General features: G+C 39.9%; 2 protein-coding genes across 3 annotated transcripts in view; one reads left to right on the top strand and one right to left on the bottom strand.

The window, feature by feature from the left end:
- The window catches only part of ptcd2 (pentatricopeptide repeat domain 2), a 41207-nt gene extending 19666 nt beyond the window's left edge, over positions 1-21541 (bottom strand). The window contains exons 1-5 of one of the 2 annotated variants that reach the window (XM_059974600.1): positions 21412-21541; positions 21083-21237; positions 17547-17639; positions 10541-10670; positions 3184-3301 (exon numbers count right to left, since the gene is read on the bottom strand). In XM_059974600.1, the coding sequence (XP_059830583.1) occupies positions 3184-3301; positions 10541-10670; positions 17547-17639; positions 21083-21179 (438 nt within the window). In that variant the 5' untranslated portion in view covers positions 21180-21237; positions 21412-21541. Of the gene's footprint in view, positions 1-3183; positions 3302-10540; positions 10671-17546; positions 17640-21082; positions 21273-21411 lie in introns of those variants that run through there. The other variant, XM_059974599.1, reaches the window with a different exon arrangement.
- mrps27 (mitochondrial ribosomal protein S27) overlaps positions 21367-25919 on the top strand; it is a 115171-nt gene continuing 110618 nt past the window's right edge. Inside the window, exons 1-2 of the mRNA XM_059974598.1 lie at positions 21367-21501; positions 24558-24638. Coding sequence (XP_059830581.1) covers positions 21438-21501; positions 24558-24638 — 145 coding nt within the window. The 5' untranslated portion in view covers positions 21367-21437. The remainder of the gene's footprint in view (positions 21502-24557; positions 24639-25919) is intronic.

The following is a 25919-nucleotide window of genomic DNA, read 5'->3' on the forward strand; positions in this document are numbered from 1 at the left end:
GAGAACACGTGTTGTAGAGTCCCTGAAAGTGAGCTCACTGTTGAGGTGAGTGAAGTCATTCAAGCTTGTTCAGGAGCCTCATGGTTGAAGAGTAATAACTTCCTGAATCCAGTGATGTGGGACCCAAGGATTCTGTCCTTCCCACCCATTCCTGTACCCCTAGTCCTAGATGGTACCAGTAATTTTCTGCCAAGATTTATGGGACTTTCTGCAATATCTTGTTTCTCCACCAACTCAATTCAACTTTCTTGTTTGTAGTGCTCCATTACTTACTGCGTTATGATCCCAGCCCCCTCCTTTGTGAGAATCACAAGAGCACCCGTCGAAAGACGGGGGGGGGGGGGGGGGGTGGTCAGTAGACCCAGTAGGAGAGAGAGAGAAACGTGCAAAATTGCAGGTCCCACCAGGGATACAGAATAAAGACAACAGCGACTATTGTCTCATGGAGACCATGTGAAAAGCCCTCGGGCAAGGTGGGCTGGTTGAGAGAGAGACTGCATCATCCCAACCTGATTGACACCTGCGACCCCATGAGGAAGTATAAAGGAGAGTGTCAGGGGGGCAGCCCCTCAGACGCACCCAGAAGACACGAGAGAGTGATCCCGCAGCAGCGGGAAGCCATTCTGAAGGAAGCCACGTGCGTTAAGATTCCGGGATTGGAATTTGTGGCTGGAATCACAGAAAACCGCTTTTAACTAACATCGGGGAGAGGAAACCAACGCTCCCCCGATTTCACGGAAGATTCATCAAGACTCGGCAAGTTCTTTCTCTTCTCCCCCCAATCTCTCTCTCTCGGTCGCCCCACGCAAAACCCAGCAATTTTCAAAGGGCTGAGGCCTGCAGGACTTTCAGAGTGACTTTTATATTTCCAACGGACAATCTATTAACCCCTAGACACCAGCAGAGCTCACTTCTTAATGATGATTATTACTATACCTGCGCTTTAGATTGAATGTTGACGATGTGCATTATCTGAATGTATGTATTAACCCTACTTTTGTGTCCCTTTATAAATAAAAACGTTTGAAAATAGTGACAACAGACTTCAACAGACCTCTCTATCTTTGCTGGTAAGTTATCCAGTTATGGGATACGTAACAACTGAAATAAAGCTGCCTTACTTTTACCGAACATGCTTATTTACAAAGACATTGACAGAAAAATTGTATTACTATAAAAAGTGACTAGTATTCCACCTCAGGTATACATTTCTGAACCACTGCGTGAATTGATCCAACATCTACACTCAGTAGCCAGTTAATTATAACAGAATGGACGCTCTCCTTGAGCATGGTAATACATTCATCCTGTACCTAATGAAATGGTCACTGCATGTACGTTTGTGGTCTTCTGCTGCTATTGCTCATCACTTATCGTTTCAATGATGTGTGTTCAAAGATGCTCTTCTGCACACCACTGTTGTATTGTCCAATTATTTGTGTTACTATCGCCTTCCTATCAGCTTGAACCAGTCTGGCCACTCTCCTCTAACATTAACAAGGGATTTTAACCACAGAACTGGGGCACACTGGATTTTTCTTAATTGATTTTCTCAATATTCTCTGTAAACTCTGGAGACTGTATGAAACTTGCAGGTCAGCACTTTCTAATCCTCAATCCTCCCTTTTAGGCACCAACAATCATTTCACAGTCAAAGTCACTTTTCTCATATTTAAGACCATAAGACATGGGAGTGGAATTAGGCCATCTGGCCCACTGAGTCTGCTCCGTCATTCAATCATGGCTGATCCTTTTTTTTTCCTATCTCCTCCTCAACTAGAGTTCCCAGCTTTCTTCCCGTAACCTTTGATGCCATGTCCAATCAAGAACCTATCAATCTCTGCCTTAAATAAAACAACCTGGCCTCCACAGCTGCATGTGGCAACAAATTCCACAAATTCACCATCCTTTGGCTAAAGAAATTCCTCCACATCTCTGTTTTGAAAGGGTGCCCCTCTATCCCAAGGCTGTGCCCTCTTGTCCTAGGCTTTCCCACCATGGGAAACATCCTTTCCATATCTACTCTTTCTAGGCCTTTGAACATTCGTTTCAATGAGATTCCACCCCCCTCCCCCCATCCTTCAATGACTTGATGTCATTGAGCCACATGCATAAGAGAATGCTGAAGGGCAGATCTCGCACAGTAGGCCAAATCAGTCAACATGCAGGAAACCAAGGATTCTTACAAGGAAGTTGTCACCCTACATGACTTGATGTAGCTAGCTAGTTGACACGGTATAAACTTTTGGAACTGCTGACATTGGCCATCCTATCAGTACTTATGATGTCACTAATAATATAAGTACCTTATGAATTCAAGTTGTTACTGTGTATGAAATCTCTTGCCTTCCACATTTTTCTGCTCTTCTAACAAGCAATAGGTTATGCTCTTTAACATTTTATTTTAAAGAAAGAAATGTTGAAAAAAGAAATGGATTTACAACAATCCAATAATTTAGTATATCACTAAAATCCGAGTGTGCTTCACTTATGATAGTTACAAACATTACACCTATATTTGTAGAGATTTTAGCAAAATGTCCATTTGAAATTGTAAATACATAATACAATGATGGTGTACGGAGAGCTGTCATAATAGAGCAATTGGTTCCAGATCTGTCATTAGAGTTGATAACAGGCTGAGAATTTGAAATACAGTTATACTTCATTAGTGATATATCAGATGTGAGAGGACAAACATGTTTTGTCTATCAAACAAATTTAACTACAATGAACAACACTTAAAATAAAAAAGTACAGATCTTTGGCTTTACTTATTCATAGTAATAGAAATGGTAGAGGCAAGCATAATTACCAAGGTTAGAAGAAATTTGGATAAGTAAGATAGGAAAGGTTTACAGAAATATGGGTCTAAGTCCCTTTTGCCTGTGTACCTCAGGATGGCACCTTGGTCAGTATGGACAAGTTGGGCTAAAGGGTCCATGTTCATGCTGTATAAATTTATGACCATAAATGGCTCACAGTCTCAATTTTGAGGGAAATGTACATCATAATTTTCAGAAAGCTAGATTTTATTTTGATACATAGAGGAATTACATCAATGACAATCACTCTAAAATGCAGCAGAATTCTTTACCTGTCTGTATAAGAGCTCCATGGTAACATCATTTATCTGTTATCTCTCCTAATAAACAGCTATCGATCTCAGTCAAAAAGATGTACCTGGTCTTTCACCATCTCTTCTGCAGTTCCTTCAAGACCCAATTCATAACACAGCCTTACAAACAGAGGTCCAAACTTAAATTCTCCAAAGGCCATGTTTTTGTTTTCAGCATGGTATCTGTTGGTAAACCATTATTGTACTTCATATTAATGGCACAGAATTATACAAAATGGTAGTGCTTAAATTAGTTATTAAAACTCCCAGCAACTGTTGTTCTAGCTTATGATATAACTGATTAACTTCGTACTCAGGTTATTATGTTATCCTCACACCAACACAATTATCAGTATTTTAAAGAACTTAATATATTACTCACTTTAGCAAAACAATCAGCTCTTCAGAATTTGGACAATGAGAGAATTACTGGAATTGCAGGAAGGATGATAGACATTAATCACTTGGAGAGAAGAGAAATTCAGGCACTTGCTCTCACATCAATAACAATGACAGAATAGCTTTCAGGAAGTTGTTCAAATTCCCCAAGAGAGGAGAACGAGAAACTGTGTGGATGGGCCAGCACCTAAACCTGTAATTGACAAGTGGTCCAGGAAAATACTTATGATTGGCAATGCTTTTCCTAAAATGGATTTTGAAGCAGATACTGTACAACAGTGACTTTCAATAGGGATTGTGAAAAAGAATTACAGGACCATGGAAAATAAAAGATTAGTGGGACCAGATGAATGAATCTTTCAAAAATCTGGCACAAACATAAATAATTTTCTTTTGGTAATTGCAAAACTATAGAGTTAGTCATCATTTCAATTTCAAACCCACCACTGTTGTCATGATAGGAAGCTACTGATCAGTTCTGGCTGACAACCCAATAGATAGCCCATCATTTATTTTCATGTGCTTATTTATTTAATGACAGACAGCGCGAAATAGGCCTTTTGAGCCACGCCTTGCTGTCCAGCAATCCCTCGATTTAATCCAAGCCTAATCATGGGACAATTTACAATGACCAATTAATATTCCAACCAGTATGTCTTTGGACTGTGGGAGGAAACTGGAGTACCCGGAAGAAACCCACATGGTCATGGTCAGAAGCCAAGTTGCTGCTACTAAAGCATTGTGCTAACCACCATGCTAGTGTGTTGCTAAGAAGAAAGAATGTCCAGTGTACCTTAACGCAACGGATTTATTTCAACCTTTCATTTGTACTTGATGAATCTTCAGTTCTGACATGCTCAAATGATCACTTTAGATGAAATAAAGGTTGAGGTTAGAGAGGAGGGTTTAGAAACTGTCCAACAATTTACTTCTGCTTCCCCATTGTACTATTAATTGTTTTCCCATTAGAAAATCAACAGCTCCACTAGGGAAGGACTCTCTGCAACACTGACAAGACCCTGACAGACAATCGGATTTTCGTCACAGTGTTTGCATCTTCACTGTAGGAATAAGCCTGGGCTGGAGTACAGAGAGCTTTCCTTCCTTCCTTCATAAATAGATAGATAGATAAATATACAGATAAATAGATAGATAACAGCAAAATCTACAGGACTACTGATTCAGTATGCTCCTTCCAGCAACACTGCAGCTTTTCTGGGTATCCTCAGGAGTTGTTGAACGCTGGAAACAAACAGATTGACTATTGATCTTCTCAGCTTTCACAGAGCAATTACTCAGCAGTATTTATTAGGCACACAGCTGTGGTGCTTGCTTTGGGATCTGGAAGCTGTGGTGTAAGGCTACAAGACAGTTGGAGCTAGGATTTTACAAAGAGAGAGTCAGGAAAAACAGAAACAACGCAGCATTTTTTTCCCCGTTACCACAAGGTTTGGAAGCAATAGTTTGCTTTCTGATGAAGAATGATAAATTCTTTTTGTTTGTTTCATTAAGTTTTTTGTTTCATTTACTGAGGCTATCACTTCACAACAGTTGTCTTAAAGTTACATGAAAAAAATCATTGCACTCCTTATGGGACCTTAATACTCATATGGTTACATATTTCCCAAGTCTGTATTTCATGCTGTTTCTTATCATGTTACCAGATTTACAGAGTAATCTAGGCACCAAAAATTCCTGCATTGCTTTTATAATGTAGGTATAATTGCATAACCAAAGAATGATGGGTTGATGACTACTTATAAGACTGATGAGGACTTGATTATTTTTTAGAACTCAATCTGTAAAAAGTAATTTCAATGGATAACAGTGATTGGCCTATAGATATACTTGACAGCAAAACCAGTTTCTCTCTTCCCCCCACAGTCCACCCCCTCTACAAACACAGCCTGCCCAGCCAAGTTCATACAGTGCTTTCTAGTTTTACTTCAGATTTCCAGCATCTGCAGCATTTTGCTTTCTAGGTTGTCCATTCCCTCCACACCTTCATCCCACACCAGGACAGCCTCACAACACTTCACTTCTTCCTTTTAGTCATAAGGCCATAAGACATGGGAGCAGAATTAGGCCTTTCAGTCCACCCAGTCTGCTCTGCCATTCCAACATGGCTGATCCCAGAGCCCTCTCAACCCCACACACCTGCCTTCTCACCACATCCTCTGATCAATCAGGAAATGATCAACTACCACATTACACGCACTGACCTGTCCTTCACCACAGTCTGTAGCAGAGCACTGCACAGATTTACTACTCTCTGGCTAAAAAAATTCCTCCTTACTTCTGTTCTAAAGGGTTACCCCTCAATTTTGAGGTTTTGCCCTCTAAGTTCTGGATACCCCCACCATAGGAACCATCCTCTCCGGATCCACTCTATCTAGTCCTTTCAACATTTGGGAGGTCTCAATGAGATCCTCCTGCATTCTTCTAAATTCCAGTGAATACAGGCCCAAAGCTGCTAAACACTCCGCATATATTAACCCCTTCATTCACAAAATCATCCTTCTGAACCTCCTCTGGACTCTCTCCAATGACAACACATCTTTTTTGATATGAGGCCCCAAGCTGTTGACAATACTCCAAGTGCAGCCTGACTTGTGTCTTATAAAGGCTCAGCTTTATCTCCTTGCTTTTATATTCTATTCCCCTTGAAATAAATGCCAACATTGCATTTGCCTTCTTTACCACATACTCAGCCTGTAAATCAACTTTCTGGGTGTCTTGCACGAGGACTCCCATGTCCCTCTGCACCTCCGATGTTTGAACTTTCTCACCATTTAGATAATAGTCCACGCTATTGTTCCTTTTACCAAAATGCATTATCATACAGTTTCCAACACTGTATTCCATCTGTCACATTTTTGCCCAAGCTTCCAATTTGCATTGCTTCCTCAGCACCACCTGCCCCTCCACCTATCTTAATATCATCTGCAAACTGCCACAAAGTCATCAATTCAATTATCTAAATCACTGATTAGCTGTGAAAAGCAGCAGTCCCAATACTGACCCCTGAGGAGCACCACCAGTCACTGGCAGCCAACCGTAAAAGTCCCCTTTTATTCCCGCTCATTCCTCCTGCCCATCAGCCATTCCACTATCCATGTCACTATCTTTCCTGCAACGCCACAGGATTTTATCTTGTTAAGCAGCCTCATGTGCAGCACCTTATCAAACACCTTCTGAAAATCCAAGTAAATGACACCCACTGCCTCTCCTTTGTCCACCCTGCTTGTTACTGCCTCAAAGAGCTCTAACAGATTTGTCAGGCAAGATTTCCCTTTACAGAAGCCATGCTGACTTTAACTTATGATATCATTAGTCTCCAAGTACCCCGAAACCTCATCCTTAATAATAGACTCCAACACCTTCCCAACCACTGAGGTTAGGCGAACTGCTCTTTAAGTTCCTTTCTTTTGTCTTCCTCCCTTCTTAAAGCAACCTGTCTCAGAACTCTGGGATGTAGTCCTCTTGCCCAGGTGACTTTGGAACCTTAAGACCTCAGAGTCTGCCTAGCAATGGCACTCACTCCGGCTCTCTGACACACAAGGACCTCTGGCACACTGCTAATGTCTTCCACAGTGAAGACAGATGCAAGTACTCAATACGTTCATCTTTCATTTCTTTGTTCCCCCGTTACTACCCCACCAGCATCATTTTCCAGCGGTCCAATATCAACACTCACCTCCCTTATACTCTCTATATAATTAAAAAATGTTTTGGTATCCTGCTTTATATTGTTGGCTAGTCTGCCCTCATATCTCATCTTTTCTCTTCCGATAGCTCTTTTAGTTGCCTTTTGTTGGATTTTAAAAGCTTCCCAAAATTCCAACTACTCACTTTTGCTACGTTATATACCCTTTCCTTGGCTGTTATGCAGTCCTTAACTTTATTTGTCAGCCACAGTTGCCTACCCTCGCCATTTGAGAACAACTTCTTCTGTGGGACATATCTATCATGCGTCTTGTTTACTATTCACAGAAACCTCAGCCATCTCTGCTCTGCTGTCATCCCCGTCAGCATCCCCTCCAATCCACCTGGGCAAGCTCCTCTCTCACGCCTCTATAATTCCCTTTATTCCATTGCAATACTGATACATGTGACTTGTGCTTCTCCCTATCAAACTGCAGTAAGAATTCAATCATATTATGATTACTGCCTCCTAAGGGCTCTTTTATGTTAAGCTTCCCTAATAAGATCAGGGTAATTACACAACACCCAATCTAAGATAGCCTTTCCCTGAGTAGGCTCAAGCACAAGCTGCTCTAAAAAGCCATCTCGTATGCATTCAACAAATTCCCTCCCTTGCAATCCAACACCAACCTGACTTTCCCAATCCCCTTGCATATCTCAAACCCACATCGTGGCTACTATTTGGAAGGCTATATACAATTCCGATGAAGGATACTTTACCCTTGCAATTTCTTAACTCCACCCACAAAGATTCAACATTCTCTGACCCTATGTCACCTTTCTAAAGAGGTAATTCCATCTCTTACCACAGAGCCACACCACTGCCTATGGCTTCCTACTCATCCTTTCAATACAAAGCATATCCTTTGATGTTAAGCTCCCAACTATGGCCTTCTTTCAGCCACAACTCAGTGATGCCCACAATGTCAAACCAAACAATCTCTAACTGTGCCATTAGTTTGTCCATATTATTCTGAACGCAACGTGCATTATACAGTACCTTCAGTCCTGCATTTTTCGCCCTTTTGAATTTTGGCTCTGTGGTACAATTTAACTCTTTAACTCTGCATTTGCACCCAATTATTGGCCTGTCCTCCCTTACATTCATTTTCTACCCATCATCTACTTGTAAATCTAATGGCTCGCCCTCAGCTCTACCATACTGGTTTCTATTCTCCTGCCATATTACGTAGTTTATATCACTCCCAACAGCTCTAGTAAATCTACCCAAAAGAATAGTGGTCCCCCTCGGATTCAAGTGCAACCCACATCCCTTTTGTACAGGTCCCACCTGCCCCAGAAGTCCAATTATCTGAAACCCTGCCCCCTGCTCCAATTCTTCAGCCACACATTTATCTGCCACCTCATTCAATTCCTATCCTCACTGTCGCGTGGCATAGGCAGCAATCCCAAGATTACTACCCTTGAGGTCCTGCTACTCAGCTTCCTTCCTAACTCCCCATACTCTTTTTTCAGGACCTCCTCCCTTTTTCTTCCTATGTCACTGTTACCAATATGTACCACCTTCCCTTTTCAGGATATTGTGGACAAGTCCAAAAACATCTTGGAACCTGGCACTGAGAGGCAAACTACCATCCTGTGTTTCCTTTCTGTGTCCACAGAATTGCCTACCTGTCACCCTGGCAATCGTTTCCATCTTCACTGCCCTTACTCTAGCAGGGCTTGTTCAAATGTTAAATAATTTCTACTTTAACTCCACAGTTCATCAAAAAAAAACCAGCGGAATGTGGAAATCCAAAATAAAAACAAGTAATACTGGAAATACGCCAGCTGGTAACGAGGAAGGAAAGAGCTGATTTTTCATGACTTTTTGTTCATTTTACTCTCGAACTTTTATCAACAATAGCACATCAGTCCGACCATATTTCCTTTCACAACAGTGCTTATAAAATGTTTTCTTTAACTATGGCTTTGCCTCCACCATTAGTGCAGGGCTATTAACCATGGTTTTACCATTTTCCACACTTCTATTCTCACTTGCTTCCCTGTAATCTAGAACAAGGATTGCTCTTAACTTCATCCTCCACTCACCAGCTTCCATATTCAATAGATGAGGCTCCAATATTTTAGACTGCTCCAGTGTGATGCCAACATCATCAACCTTCTCTTCTTCCAGTATTCCAAAAACGTTGCTTACCCTGTGACTCTTGTGCATCAATTTCTCTGGAATCATAGGAGATGCAGCACCTGTTCTTTTACCTTCCCTTCCCACATCCAGGGCCTGAAACACACTGCCCAGGTGCAGCTGGGATGCACTTGTACTTCTTCTAATTTAGCACAATTTTAGTACTTTCAGTGCTTACAATTTTGTCTCCTCTTCACTGGAGAATCCAAGCACAGAATGGACGATTGCTTGCAGAACACACCTGTTCATTCCAAAGGACGACCACGAGCTTCTAGTTGCCTTCTGCTTTATTTCTCCATCTCACTACCATTCTGATTTCTCTGCCCTTTTATGCTCACAAGACTCAACATTGAATTCAACAGCATCAAGACGATGAGTCATTATAGCTTTAACTTCACATTCTCTAACAGTCAGTTTGCCTTTCCTCTCCACTTCTGTTAAGTTTAGGATTCAATCATCTGATGCCATTTACACCTCCTTCAGAGATACCTGGTTTTGTTTCACTGCCTTTTTATAACCAACATGACTACAGTGTGTCATTTAAGTTCTCCTCAGTTCAGAGCCCTTCCCTTTCTCTACTGGGAACTACTCCATTCTTCCTCTGTGAACTCACATTCATTCCACTCTGAATTTCCCCGGGTTACACCAGGGTTCCATTCCTGTGCACTGTTCTTAGGCAGTACAGCTTGCAAGTTGGAAATGACACCACAAACTGAACTCCCAAGTTAGAAGTTGCTTGCAATCTCAAAGCTACCAACCAATCCATGCTGCTGGTCTCCCAAGTTTTATTTCATATGTATGGGCTGAAACAAGCTGGAGGTTTACAAACAACCCAGCTTGTATCAGCCTATATACTTCATGAGGAAATGTTATCAATTTGAAATGAAAACTTGTTTCTCTCTCCACAGAAATGCTAAATTAGCTGAGTATTTCTAGCACTTAACAGTAAAGTTTCAGGGTAGAGCTGCTGAAAGTTGTTACTTTAAACTCAGCTTACATTGGAGAATTTTATTGCCTAAAAGTGTCCAAAAAGTGGAAAGCTGAAATACAAAAATAACTGTCAGCAGACATTATCTTCAATTCTGATGAGGAAGTAATGAATAAAAAGATTATTCTTTATGCAGTAATTCACAATTATACGATAAATTCTGTTTAACATTTTAGTAACATACCTGTAAATTACATCCTTTGCTAGTTCTACATCTGCTGGCATTTGGCACAAATGCAACAACATTTTTAAATCATCCTTGAGGATTAGTTCATTTGTATTTAATTTTTCCTGAATTGATTTGAAATATTGATCTGTAAAATTAACACATTTGTGTGAAAAGCAAGTGACTAAAAGATGAACAAAATTTCCGAAGTACAAAATACCTTTAGCAGTTAGTAAGTCTTCCCCTGCCTCTTCATGTTTATTTCTGATATTCATAAAAAACAACTACTACAGGTTTAGAAACTAATAGGTAAAATAAGTAAATAAATAAACAACAAGACACTGGCTCCACAAAGCTACAGAAACAGCTGGACATTTTCTTTTCATTAGTGCAGCTGAGTTCAAATCAAGAGATGTGCTTTCATGATTTCAAGAATTCTACTAAATTTCCAGGTATTAACTATATGAAAAAAATGTTACGATTTCTATCTATCTATCTAAATGTGCGCCCTAGTCCCTTTACTACAAAGCAGCATAATGCATATAAATATACTGTTCCTAAATGGCAAGCAATTCTTTTATTCTAACTTTTCTACTTTATATTTCAATGTTCTCCCATGAAATTGCCTAATTTTAAAAATCCGATTGATAAAATACATTTTTGACGTAGAAAGACCCCTAACCTTAACCTTCTTTCCCTTAATTTCTGTAGCTGATAGATAATACTTTGAAATGCCAGTTAGAGGACTAAGAGAGAAACAAATATCATTTGTGAAAAGCTGATTTCATTTCCAGAGGGATAAATCATTCAAAAATTTATAAAAATCTGCAATGCACAAGGAAAAGAAATAAACTCCATCTAATACAAAGGCTACAGCTGACCTTCTGTCCCTCCATAGAATAGGTGACCTTTCCTTGCTCCCCTTTACAAAAGTAACTCTTGCCAGGATAACATCCCACAGGAGATGTCATTCCTTCTGTACCTCAACTATATTTCACCTATTAGGTTGTCATCCAATTTCAGAGGCTGTCAGTGCACAGCCAGATCCTGACCCAAAAATATTGAATATTGTCCAAATTAATTATATGGGATACATTCAAAGCATTTTTACGTGGTCAGATTATTTCTTATTCAGCTAAACTAAAAAAACAGACAAAAGCAGAATTAGATAAAATTTCAAAACAAATTGAAGATTTAGATAATATCTATGCGGTTTCCCGTAATATTGACTTATTTTAAAAAAGGGTGGAACTTCAATCACAATATAACCTATTATTAACTCATCCAATCGAAGGTTATCTACTTAAGTTAAAGAGCCAATTTTATATATTTGGAGATTAAAATAATAAATTACTTGCATTTCAATTAAAATCGGCTAGAGCCAAAATGCAAATTTTGAAAATTCATAGAAAGGATGGTACCTTGGCTCGGGAATATGAAGAAATCAATAAGATTTTCCAAGATTTTTATACTGAACTTGATAAATCTCAATCTTCAGTAGATTCTTCTGAAATGAATGTTTTTTTTATGAAAGATTGTTTTCCCTAAAATTTCTGCTGAGGATCAAAAAACTTTTGATGCCCAAATTACTGAATCTGAAATCCATAAAGCTATTTTTTCAATGCAATCTGGTAAGGCCCCGGGACTTCATGGTTATCCTGTCGAATTTTATAAAAAATTTGGAAAACTACTTTCTCCATATATGTTGGAGATGTTTAAAGATTCTTTTGTGAAAAGTGGCTTACCTTCTACTTTCTATGAAGCTTCTATTTCTTTAATCCTCAAAAAGGATTGTGATTGTGCCTCATACAGACCTATTTCATTACTGAATGTTGTTGCTAAGACTCTCTCAAAGATAATGGCCAATCAGTTGGACAGTATTTTGGGTAAAATCGTTTTTAAAGATCAAACAGGCTTTATAAAGGGTCGTTATTCTTTTTCAAATGTTCGGAGATTATTTACCATTATATGTTCGCCCTCTTCTAAAACTCCACAACATGTTATATCTTTGAATGCTGAAAAAGCATTTGATCCGAGTCGAATGGAAATATTTAGTTAATGTTTTAGAAAAATTTGGTTTTGCTATTAATTTTAATAAATGGATTAAAATGATATATAAAGCTCCTGTTGTGACTGTTGTCACCAATAACTGTAGGTCTCCCCTTTTTCAGCTATCACGGGGAACAAGACAAGGTTGTCCATTAAGTCCTTTGTTATTTAACTTAATATTAGAACCCCTTGCTATTGCTCTTCGTGAAGCCAGAAATATTTGTAGGATTTTTATGAATGGGACCATGCACAAGATCTCTCTTTACGCTGATGATTTATTGGTGTATATATATCTAAGCCTGAAGAATCTATTCCTGCTTTGCTAAAATTATTTGTCAAATTTGGAGATTTTTCAGGATATAAAATAAATTTTAGCTTCCTTTAAATGAATTTGTCTCTATATATAATATTCCTTTCAAAAGTTATGGATTCATTTAGATATTTAGGTATCAGAATTACAAAAAAAAAAGGATCTTTATAAAGCTAATTTTCCTCCTTTAGTGGACTCTATTAAGTACTCATTTAGTAGATGGAGCCCACGTACATTTTCACTTGTTGGTCGTATTCATGTAGTTAAAATTATGATTTTTACCAAAATTTTTATACGTATTTCAGAATATTCCTGTATTTTTGCCTAAAAAGTTTTTTGATCGGATTGATTCTATTATTCTATCTTTTATTTGGGATAATAAAAGACCAAGGATCAGTAAAAATCATTTACAAAAGTTGAAAAAGGATGGAGGTCTGGCTTTGCCTAATCTAAGAATGTTTTATTGGGCTGTTAATTTGCAATATATGTCCTTTTGGTTATATTGGGGCGATAGGATTGATCGGCCAATCTGGGTAGACCTGGAACTGAGAGCTATGAAACAGTTTTATTTAACTTTGTTATTAGGAGTTGCTCTTACTACACAATTAGCTAAAGTTGCTAATTTAAATTTATATTCTGTGGTTAAGCATTCTTTACAAATTTGGCACCAGTTCCGTAATTTTTTTAATCTTAAAAAATTTAAACTTTGTAGTATAGTTTAACGCAATTACTTTTTTAAACCTTCCTGGAGTGATCCAATTTTTTTACTTTGGAAAAATAAGGGTATTAAGTCCAATAAGAAGGCAGATTGTTGTCTTTTGAACAATTAGTCGATAAATATTCTCTTTCATATTTACATTTTTTTTACAATATCTTCAAGTTAGACATTTTTTACAAAAATATTTAAGTAATTTTCCTTACATATTGGAGGCTGACTTAGATAGATAGATAGATAGATAGATACTTTATTCATCCCCAAGGGGAAATTCAACATTTTTCCAATGTCCCATACACTTATTGTAGCAAAACTAATTACATACAGTATTTAACTCAATATAAATATGATATGCATCTAAAATCACCCTCTCAAAAAGCATTAATAAATAGCTTTTAAAAAGTTCTTAAATAGTTTACTAAAGTGCATTGAGTGGTAACTTAAGCTCAGTCCTAACCCCGGCACTTTAACATATCTTGCCCCTTGTAGTTGAATTGTAGAGCCGAATGGCGTTGGGGAATAATGATCTCTTCATCCTGTCTGAGGAGCATTGCATTGACAGCAACCTGCCGCTGAAGCTGCTTCTCTGTCTCTGGATGGTGCTGTGCAGAGGATGTTCAGGGTTTTCCATGATTGACCGTAGCCTACTCAGCGCCCTCCGCTCTGCCACCGATGTCATACTCTCCAGTTCTGTGCCCACGACAGAGCCCGCCTTCCTTACCAGCTTATTAAGACGTGAGGCATCCCTCTTCTTAATGCTGCCTCCCCAGCACGCCACCACAAAGAAGAGGGCGCTCTCCACAACTGACCGATAGAACATCTTCAGCATCTCACTACAAACATTGAATGACGCCAGCCTTCAGAGGAAGTACAGTCGACTCTGTGCTTTCCTGCACAGGGCATCTGTGTTGGCAGTCCAGTCTAGCTTCTCGTCTAACTGTACTCCCAGATACTTGTAGGTCTTAATCTGCTCCACACATTCTCCATTAATGATCACTGGCTCCATATGAGGCCTGGATCTCCTAAAATCCACCACCATCTCCTTGGTCTTGGTGATATTGAGACGCAGGTAGTTTGAGTTGCACCATATCACAAAGACTTGTTATAAGACTTGTTAGATACTATTATGAATATGAACCCCTCGATGAAAGGTTCTACTGGAAGAATTTATAATTTATTATTACAATGGGATAAGCGTCCTTTACTTAAGATTAAACAGGATTGGGAGCAAGAACTCAATTTGACTTTTATATGGGAGGATTGGACGCGGATTCTGAAGTTGGTTAACTCTTCCTCGGTCTGTACTAGTCATTCACTGATTCGATTTAAAATTGTACATTGTTACCATTGGACAAAAGAGAGACTTTCTAAATATTTCCCAATGTTGACAAGTATTGTGGTAGATGCAAAACTGAGATAGCTACACCGACACATATGTTCTGGTCATGTTCTATAATAAAACCGTTCTGGAAGTCAGTCTTTTTGACAATTTCTAAAGCACTTAGAATCAATTTACAACCTAATAAATTGACAAGCAAATACGAGGAAATCTGCAGATGCTGGAAATTCAAACAACAACGCACACAAAATGCTGGTGGAACACAGCAGGCCAGGCAGCATCTATAAGGAGAAGCACTGTCGACGTTTCGGGCCGAAACCCTTCATCAGCACTAACCGAAAGGAAAGATAGGAAGAGATTTGAAAGTAGTGGGGGGAGGGGGAAATGCGAAATGATAGGAGAAGACCGGAGGGGGTAGGATGAAGCTAAGAGCTGGAAAGGTGATTGGCGAAAGTGATACCAAGCTGGAGAAGGGAAAGGATCATGGGACGGGAGGCCTCAGAAGAAAGAAAGAAGGGGGGGGGGAGCACCAGACGGAGATGGAGAACAGGCAAACAACTAAATATGTCAGGGATGGGGTAAGAAGGGGAGGAGGGGCATTAACAGAAGTTAGAGAAGTCAATGTTCATGCCATCAGGTTGGAGGCTACCCAGCCGGTAAATAAGGTGTTGTTCCTCCAAACTGAGTTTGGATTCATTTTGACAATAGAGGAGGCCATGGATAGACATATCAGAATGGGAATGGGACGTGGAATTAAAATGTGTGGCCACTGGGAGATCCTGCTTTTTCTGCCGGACCGAGGGTAGATGTTCAGCAAAACAGTCTCCCAGTCTGCATTGGGTCTCACCAATATATAAAAGGCCACACCGGGAGCACCGGACGCAGTATACCACACCAGCCGACTCAGAGGTGAAGTATCGCCTCACTTGGAAGGACTGTCTGGGGCCCTGAATGGTGGTGAGGGAGGAAGTGTAAAGGCAGGTGTAGCACTTGTTCCGTTTACAAGGATAAGTGCCAGGAGGGAGATCAGTGGGAAGGGATGGGGGGGGGGGGGAGGGGAAATGTGTTTGGTAGTGGGATCCCGTTGGAGGTGGCGGAAGTTACGGAGAATTATACGTTGGACCTGGAGGCTGGTGGGGTGGTAGGTAAGGACAAGGGGAACCCTATCCCAAGTGGGGTGGCGGGTGGATGGGATGAGGGCAGATGTGCGAGAAATGGGAGAGATGCATTTGATAGCAGAGTTGATGGAGGACGAAGGGAAGCCCCTTTGTTTAAAAAAGGAAGACATCTCCTTCATCCTGGAATGAAAAGCCTTATCCTGAGAGCAGATACGGTGGAGACGGAGAAATTGTGAGAAGGGGATAGCCTTTTTGCAAGAGACAGGGTGGGAAGAGGAATAGTCCAGGTAGCTGTGAGAGTCTGTAGGCTTATAGTAGATATCAGTAGATAGGCTGTCACCAGAGATAGAGACAGAAAGATCAAGAAAGGGGAGGGAGGTGTTGGAAATGTATCATTTCACATTTCCCCCTCCCCCCACTATCAAATCTCTTACTATCTTTCCTTTCTGTTAGTCCTGACGAAGGGTCTCGGCCCAAAATGTTGACAGCGCTTCTCCCTATAGATGCTGCCTGGCCTGCTGTGTTCTACCAGCATTTTGTGTGTGTTCTAATAAATTGACTGTGCTTTTTGGAATAATTCCTCAATATATCCATGGTATTTCTGTGTCTGACCAACATGTTATTGCATTTGTTACATTAATAGCTAGGAGGGCCATTTTGTTGAAATGGAAGTATATATCAGCTCCTACTTTGTCACAATAGTTCTCTCAAGTGATGCTGTGTCTTAGCTTGGAGAAAATTAGAAGTCGGACCTCTGAACCTTTATTTGATTTTGAGAAGAGATGGGGCTCATTTGCTCATTACTATCATTGCAGTTAACTGATAGATTTCCTCCACGATCTAAGTGTAAATTTTGTTTTGATATATTTTTTCTTCTTGTTGGTGGTTTGATGTTTATTCTTAGATGCTTTCTATATGACGCATGGCTCCGGGGTTGTGCCCTCAATGGGTTCTTTTTTCTCTCTCACTTTTCTTGCTTAGTAGGGTTTTTTTTTATTCACAAAAATTTTCAATCTTTAAGATAATTTTTTTGAGGCATTGTAAGTGTTATTACTTCGATGTACCTGTGTATTTTTGAATAATAATAATAAAAAGATTTGAAAAAAAAAATATTGAGTATTTCCAAACGTGGAACTATCAGGCTGGAAACAATAGTAAACTCTTTCACTGGACAGCTTGTTGGAGGGGCCAATTGTAATGAATGGAAAACCATCAGAAAGATGAATCAGCAAAAGGAGAATGCAGATCTTCTTAAAGTCAAATACTGACAGAACTACATTTAAGTACTCCATCAATACACACCTAACCTCGTGCAAGTTATCACTTTAAGGAAACTTCAAAGTTCTAAAACAGCTGAAGAATAAATCAGTAGCTCAATAAATATGTTCTTTTAACAACAGTCTCATGCACTTATATTCAAACTCTTTACTCAATCATAAATTACCCATTTTTAAATCTTAACATCTTTTCAATTACATATTGATATATCTTACCCCTACTGATATATAACTGATTTGCAAGTGCAACCTTCTTCTGTTGGAACTCCAGCAAACGTATCACATTGTCTGACAGTAAATATCGTCTGGCTGCAGATACAAAAATAAATAAAAGTTGATTCAGATTAGTTTCTTATTAAATTCAGCAAAGTGCAATGACATTCCTTGCCTGCATAAATCTGAGTAAACAGTATGTATGGTAATACATCAATAAATAAGGCTCAAAACAAAAGGATGATGCAAAGATTTAGATTCTGCAATCTAAAACACATTTGTTTGTACTAATAAAATGGTCTGCTCACCATTAGTCATTTCTTTCATTGAACTTCCCCTGAATTACTGTTTCTCCATATGGATTGTCCAATCGTCTCATAACTACTGTATTTAGAACTCATTCATGCTTTTAGTAGGCTGGAGACTGCTGCTTTTAGACCTCCTGATTCTTTTCTTCTTGTATTTCCTTGCTCTTTAGTAAACTTTACCATTTTATTTCAGATTTCGAGCAACAGCAGCATCTTATCCTGAGGCAGAATATCAATGACATGTACACTTTTCACCTGATTTATTAAGAAATTAATCTAACATACTCCTAACCTTTTCATTGCTGGGCACAGGATAACACTTAAAAGGTGGCTCTGGAAAAATCCCAAACAGTGCACGATCTATCTTCAAGCAGTGACGCTAGATGGTTTGTCACATCACAATCGCTGGTTTTGTCCTTTTCACCAATTTTGGCTCTTGACCAGCTTGATTTTTGTGATTCGTCATCTGACATCTACTGTTGGAGCAAATTAAAAACTTGCTCCAGTTTTAAGTAAGATCAAAGCAGTTATCTTCTAACACTTTCCATGCTCACTCCACACTTTGGATTCAGCAGATGCTTTTTAAATTTCAACATTCTTCGCTAAGCAATGAAAATGCATTCCTTTACATCACTCTGCAATAATATTGCCTTTAGCAAAGATCTAGAACTCTCTATCACTTCAGTCTTTTTTTAAATGATCTCATAGTTCCCTTACCCCACAATGCTTATTTCTATCTAGAAGATACATAAACCTGACTGTCCAAGTAGGCTCATCATTTCTGCCTGCTCCTGCCCCACTGAACTTACATCTGCATACCTCAACTCCATTTTATATCCATTGGTTCAGTCCGTACATCTGCGACACTTCTGCCACTCATGATCTCAACAACTTTAAATTCCCTGGCCATGACTGCCACATTTTCACCATGGATGTTCAGTCCCTAGTCACTTCTATCACCCCCATCAAGGAGGCCTTAAGCTCTCTGCTTCTTTCTCAACAATAGACCTGATCCACTCCATCAACACCCTCCTCCATCTGGCAGAACTGGTACTTACACGCAAAGATTTCTATTTTGGCTTCTCCCATTTTCTCCAAACTTAAGGTGCAGCCAAGGGCCTGCCTTTTTGTTGGCTATGTAGGGTCCATATTCCAATCCTTCTCTGGTAAAGCTCCCCAACTGTTTCTGTGCTATATTGATGACTGCAATGGTGCTGTTTCATGTACCCATGCTGAACTCATCAATTTCATTAACTTTGCCTCCAACTTCCATCCTGTGCTTAAATTCACTTGGTCTATTTCTGACATCTCTCTCTCCTTTCTCAATTGTTTACCTCCAAGACAAACTGTCTATCTTTACTAGACTTACCAACTCTCATAACTATCTTGAGTTTATCTCTTCCTTCCCCCTCCCAATCTCCTGTAAAAGGGCCATTTCCATTTCTCAGTTCCTTTGTCTTTGCCGGATCTGTACTCAGGATGAGGCTTTCCTTTCCTGAACATCAGAGATGTCCAGCTTCAAAGAACTGTTCCCTTCCTCTAATGTTGATGAAGCCTTCACCCTTTCCCCCCACCCCTCCAGTGCTCTCCATTTCCCAGATATCTGCTCTCAGCCTCAGCCAATCTTCCCACCATCTTAATAAGGATAAAGTTCCTCTTGAGCCCACCCCATGATCCTCTGCATCCAACATTATCTACAGTATCTGCTATCTACAAGAAGATCCTACCACCAAAAACCTCTTTACCTCCCCCTCACTCTCCACAGGGAATGCTCTCTCCATGATTCCCTTCGTCCATTTGTCCTTCCTCACTAATCTTCCTCTTGGGACATATCCCTGCAAGCGGCAGAAGTACTACACTTACACATTCACTTTCTCCCTCACCTCTATTCAGGGACACAAACCAACCTTCCAGCTGAGGCAAAACTTCACCTGCGAAGCTGTTGGGTTTTACTATCATCCAATGCTTACAATGCAACCTCCTCTACTTCAGTGAGATCCAACATAGATTGGCGGACTGCTTTGTTGAGGACTTTGCTCCATCTGCAAAAGGCAAGATTTCCTGGTGTCCAGCCATCTCAATTCCAGTCCCCATTCGACATGTCAGTTGATGGCCCCCTCTACTGACACAATGAGGCTACTCTCAGGTTGGAGGAGCAAAACCTCATATTCCATCTGGTTAACCTCCAACATGATGGCACGAACATCAGTTTCTCTAACAATCCGTATTTTCCCCCTCTGTCTTCCCTCTTTTCCAATTCTTACTCCCCTCTTACTCCTTCTTTTCTTCTTATCTGCCTAACATCCTCCCTTCTTCCCACGGTCCACCCTCTTATCAGATTCCTTATTTTCCAGCTCTTTTCACCTTTTCTACCTATCACTCTCTGCTTCCTTACTTCATCCCTCCTCCCCACCCACCTGGCTTCACCAATCCTGCATGTGCTGGATATCAGCAGCAACACACACAAAATGCTGGAGCAACTCACCAGGATCTCACTCAGCATCTGTGGAAATGAAAAAAAAACAGTCGATGTTTCAGGCAGAGACCCTTCCACCAGGGTCTTCTAGTTTGTACTCCTTCCCCTCCTCTCACATTATATGTTGCCTTCTTCCTTTCCAATCCTGAAACATCAGCTGTTTATCCATTTCCATCGATGCTGCCTAACCCCGAGTTCCCCCAGCATCGTGTGTGTACTGTCTAGCAAGTTTAACTATTTCCCCAAGCACCTGATTAGATTGTTAATTATAGTTAATAATCGTAATTCCAATAAAATCCCATTCCGATAACATTAAAACCTGAAAAATACTGTATTAGTTATTCACAATCTAACTCAAGATATTGTCCTTACATTGCATGAGAAAACACGTTTGTTATAAACGTTTAACAAGATCCTTTCCTACTTTTAAGTTATTCAGTTTTTATTTAAACTTAAGAACTGTCATTGGCCAGTAAGCATCAAGAGCGCATTTCAACTAATGAAACCACCACGCATTATCTTTGAAAGCGGTGCGCAATCGGTGACATTGACTGAAAAATGGGTTCTGTTTTAACAGCTTTGTAAAACGCCTTATTTTAAAAATTACATGCAGAAGGACGATGCCGAGTTAAAGGGGGTCTGCCAAGTGCCTGGTACACCAATGCAGCTGTGGTGTTGAGGTGGTTCACTAAAGATACGGAGACGGTGACTGGGAGGACCCTGCCGGCCGATCGGCCGCTCTCCCGCGTACTCACCGCAGCGCCGGCAGTCGCGGACGCGGGGTCTCGGCGGCGGAGCGGACCTGAGGCTCTGCAGCAGGACGCGGAGCCCCTGCGTCACAATCACCGCCATTCTCCTCCGAGCGCGGCCACGCTTCACGCCTCTTCTGCGAAACCTGACCTGTGACCTTCTGCGGAGAAATTGCACGCGGTCACGGCTCATTTTGTTCTTTTACCCGAAAGACAAGAAGGATTAACAATAGCAACCATTTTGTTCTTTTACCCGAAAGACAAGAAGGATTAACAATAGCAACCATTTTGTTTGAATTTTATTTTTATTTATTTTATCCGCTGTACCAACCTACCGAGAAGGCCCCTGGTGCGTTCCAAGATGGCGGCCTGGTTACGGCGATGCGCTCTGTTCGGCAGACTCGGAGTGGCAGCGGAGCGGCCAGGTATCAGCCAATGGGCCGAAGGGCACCGGGCTCGTCAGTAAGGCCGCCAGAACGTGAACCCTGCAGCTAGAGGTCTCGGGCTCTGTACGGCGGGGTGTAGTTGTGCAGTGAAGTCGGAGGGAGGGAGAGAGGCTCTGTAAGCCACCCCGCGTGGGAGCTGGTAGCTGCGGGATTTCTGGTGTCTAATGAGCGGTAGCAGAGCAAACCAACCTGGCACAACCGAGCTTAGAAACGTCAACCAGGTGCACTAGTGAAGGAGGAGGTCCTGTAGGGGTATTTCAAAGTTTATTACAGCCAATTCAGTTTCAAGCATGGTCATTGTAACATTGGAAGGAAGTGGTAATCGGTGCAGAGTAAACTCACTGGAATTAAAATTGTCAAGTATTGTGTGTGTGTTTTAAGTTAAGGGATAACTGTGGCCAGGTCTCAGAAAACTACCCGGTCGTTTGAGACAACGGCATCAGATTTATTTACATGACCAATCAATAAGCAGGTTAAGTTCCGGTTTCATGACGCTTCTGAAAGTTGAAATTGAAGCTGCCCCATAGAAGGATCAGAAGTGGAGAGAGTGAGCAGCTTCAAGTTCCTAGGTGTCAAGATCTCTGAGGATCTAACCTGGCCCCAACATTATCGATGTAATTATAAAGAAGGCAAGACAGCAGCTATACTTTATTAGGAGTTTGATGAGGTTTTGGCATGTCAACAAATACATTCAAAAACTTATATAGTTGCACCGTGGAGAGCATTCTGACAGGCTGCATCATTGTCTGGTTATGGAGGGACGACTGCACGGGACCGAAAGAAGCTGCAGAAAGTTGTAAATCTAGTCAGCTCCATCTTGGGTACTAGCCTACAAAGTACCCAGGACATCTTCAAGGAGTGGTGTCTCAGAAAGGCAGTGTCCATTATTAAGGTCCTCCAGCACCCAGGGCATGCCCTTTTCTCACTGTTACCATCAGGTAGGAGGTACAGAAGCCTAAAGGCACACACTCAGTGATTCAGGAATAGCTTCTTCCCTTATGCTATCCGATTCCTAAATGGACATTGAAGCTGTGGATACTACTTCACTTTTTTAAAAATATGCAGTATTTCTGTTTTTGCATCTTTGTTTAATCTATTCAATATATGTAATTGATTTGCTTGTTTATTATTATTATCTGCTATACTATGTATTGCATTTAACTACTGCTGCTAAGTTAACAAATTTCACATCACATGCCGGTGTTAATAAACCTGATTCTGAAGCTCGGGCTGTCTGACATGAAAAATTAACTTTAATTTCACAGATGCTGTCTGACTTAAACATAGAAACATAGAAAATGGGTGCAGGAGTAGGCCATTCAGCCCTTCGAGCCTGCACCGCCATTCAGTATGATCATGGCTGATCATCCAACTCAGAACCCTGTACCTGCTTTCTCTCCATACCCCCTGATCCCTTTAGCCACAAGGGCCATATCTAACGTACTCTTAAATATAGCCAATGAACCTGCCTCAATTGTATTTCAGATTTTTTTTGGTTTTATAATATATTTGATTTCTAACATATAAAGGTTTTTTTTATTTCTGCCATGTTAGCACAAGCTGTTTTCTTTGTGCTTCTGCCTATCAGTTTTATAGACCTTTCATTGAAAGGGTGTCAGTCTGCCAATACATTACTCTAATATGAGTAACCTATCGAAGGAGAGACTTGTTACATTTTGTAATTCCAAAAACTAATCAAAAGAAAAACCACAGGAGCCTGGGAGAACCTGTAAGCTTAGTTTGTTTATTTATTGAGGCATATGTCATTCCGCCACCACTTATGATGTGATGGTGTGATTACGTGTGCCATTCTTGTACCTTTACATATAACCTGCAATGAATTGTGTAAACAACAAAGAATGTATACTCAAATAATATATTTACAATATTACTCAAATATTGCATGTTAAATACGTAACAAGACAGCGCAAACAGAAGAAAATCTGGAAGTGCTGAAAATCCAAAGCAACACACAAAATGCTGGAAGAACTCAGCAGGGCAGGCAGTATCCATGGAAAAGAGTAACCAGTTGACATTTCAGGCCAAAACCCTTCATCAGGACTAGAAAGAATGAGAAGTCAGAGTAAGAAAGTGGGGGGAGGGGAGGATGAAGCACAGGAGGTAGGTGATAGGTGAAACTGAGGGAGGGTGAAGTGAAGAGCTGAGAGGTTGATTGGTAAAAGAGCTAAAGGATTGGAGGAGGGGAAATCTGATAGTGGAAGACAGAAGATTTCAGTGGTAAATTAGAAGGAGATGGCAAATGGGAGATGAGGTAGAAAGATTTGAGGTTATCCAGGTTGGAAATTAATATGAAGTGTGAGGGAGTAAATGGTGCAAAGGCCTACATTGCAAAAGCATTTGAGTACAGGAATAAAGAGTTCAATTATATGGAGCACAGATGAGAGTGCATCTAGATATTTTTTTCACACAGGTTTAGCCTCCATGAGCAAGAATGCATTTGCATTTGAGAGAACTGCTGAGATTAAATGCTGGGATTGTGAATTTCTTTTGTATGAGGAAAGATTAAGTCAACTAGGAATGTATTCTCTTGAGTTTTGAAGATTGACAGGTGGTCTCATTGAAACATGAAATGCTTCCAAAGCTTGACAGGATAGATGTCGAGTTAATGTTTACCCTGGCTGGCGTTAAGATAAAACTGCAGATGGTGGAAATATTAAATAAATACAAATAATGCTAGAAGTACTCAATAAGTCAGGTCATAACTGTGGGAAGCAAAACTGAGTTGATGTTTCAGATCAAAGGCTCTTTCTCAATTCTGGGAAGCAGACAAAAGCAGCTGTTGAGCTAGAGCATCCTGCAGATCTATTTAACGGCAGCCTGCTTCTCTTCATCTGCATACTATTTTCTTGTGGTATCATCTGAACACGTACCATTAAGACCTCCACATATTCTGGGTAACATCCACAATTTCTTTCAACTATTCATTGCCTTTTTTAGACTTAAGTTTGCCTAATGTTCTGCTATAATCCTTCAATGAAATAATCTTATTTCATATATATTTTTATTGTATACAGTTACCAAAAGGTGCCTACTCTCTGCAGCTTATTTGAACAGTGAAAAATGGGACCAGAGAAAGGAAGATCCACACAGGCTGGGTAAGTAAAATTCATTGGGAGTGTACGTTGTACTGTTTGTTGGATCTTGTTTCTATAGTTTCACTGGGGCTCTGAAAGAAGTTATGTATGTCAAGCGTATTTGAAAATGTTGGGCTTTGCAGAATACCCAAAACTAAAATAATAGACTTTTAAAAAAGATTGCTTTCCCTCAATTTAGATATCATTACTCACATTCATGTTTGTTTGAGATTTGATAATGTTATCTTCTTAGTGTTTAAGGATACATCCATATAAAACTAAAACTGGAAAAAAAAGGCTGTGTTGGCCCAGTTAGATTTTCCCTGCAATTTGTTGGCTTCAAAATATGGCATTTTCTAAACTAAATAGAAATGGAGTAGTCGCTGAGTTTAGAAACTGGTCTTTCAACCCACCATGACCACATCAACCGTTGAACTTGTCTATACAAATACATTTATCAACAAGGAAAGAAATACAAAAGACAAGTGATAACAGCATTTATCAGTTAACCTACTCCCCGGCACCTAGCATTGGTAACATATTTTGTGAAGTTCCTTTATTTTTGGATAGGATTCAAAGCACTTGTGTTTTGGCTACGAAGTATTTTGCTGCTGAAGGATGATGTAATGGGCTTGTGTTTTTTTAATATGCCAAGTAGGTTTCTTTTTGGAATGTAAAATTACTGTTAGCCTCTGTCAATACTAAATCACACCAAAACAATTTGATCTTTTTTCATTCCAGAGGTTTTTTTCCAATTAGGCAAATGCATGCAATTCAGCAAAAAGCCTTTGCTTTCTGAAATGGATTTTTTTTTCCATTGTGCCTAAGTTGATTTGTGCTTTTCATTATTCTCATAACAATTTTCGCAGTACTGTTTCTGCTGTATCTCAATTATAATAATACTGGTGATATAAAGCCTTTTGATTGAGGGCCATAAAATGTGTGATTTGTTAAAATTCTATAAATGTCAGATTAATGGCATTAACTTTTTAATTATCAGTGTTTCCAATCCCTGTTCCAGCTGTTTCATGACTGTCAAAATTAGTACTGTTTCATTTAGCCTGAAGCGAAGGAGCTAAAGGATCTGCCTTTCTTTCTCACTGGAAAAATGGCAAAAATGAAAATATCCTTCTAATGAATAGTATTAATTTTATTTGACATCAGATGATTTTGTCCTTTTAAACTGCTGATGGCAATGAGATTTTTCATAAACATATATTCCTATGTAATGTAATAATGTATCACAGACATTCCTTGTAGAAAACTATTTAAGTCTGATGCATGAGTTATTTTGTGCAAATC

Source organism: Hypanus sabinus, chromosome 7 (genome assembly GCF_030144855.1).
Source record: "Hypanus sabinus isolate sHypSab1 chromosome 7, sHypSab1.hap1, whole genome shotgun sequence".
Taxonomy (NCBI): Eukaryota; Metazoa; Chordata; class Chondrichthyes; order Myliobatiformes; family Dasyatidae; genus Hypanus; species Hypanus sabinus.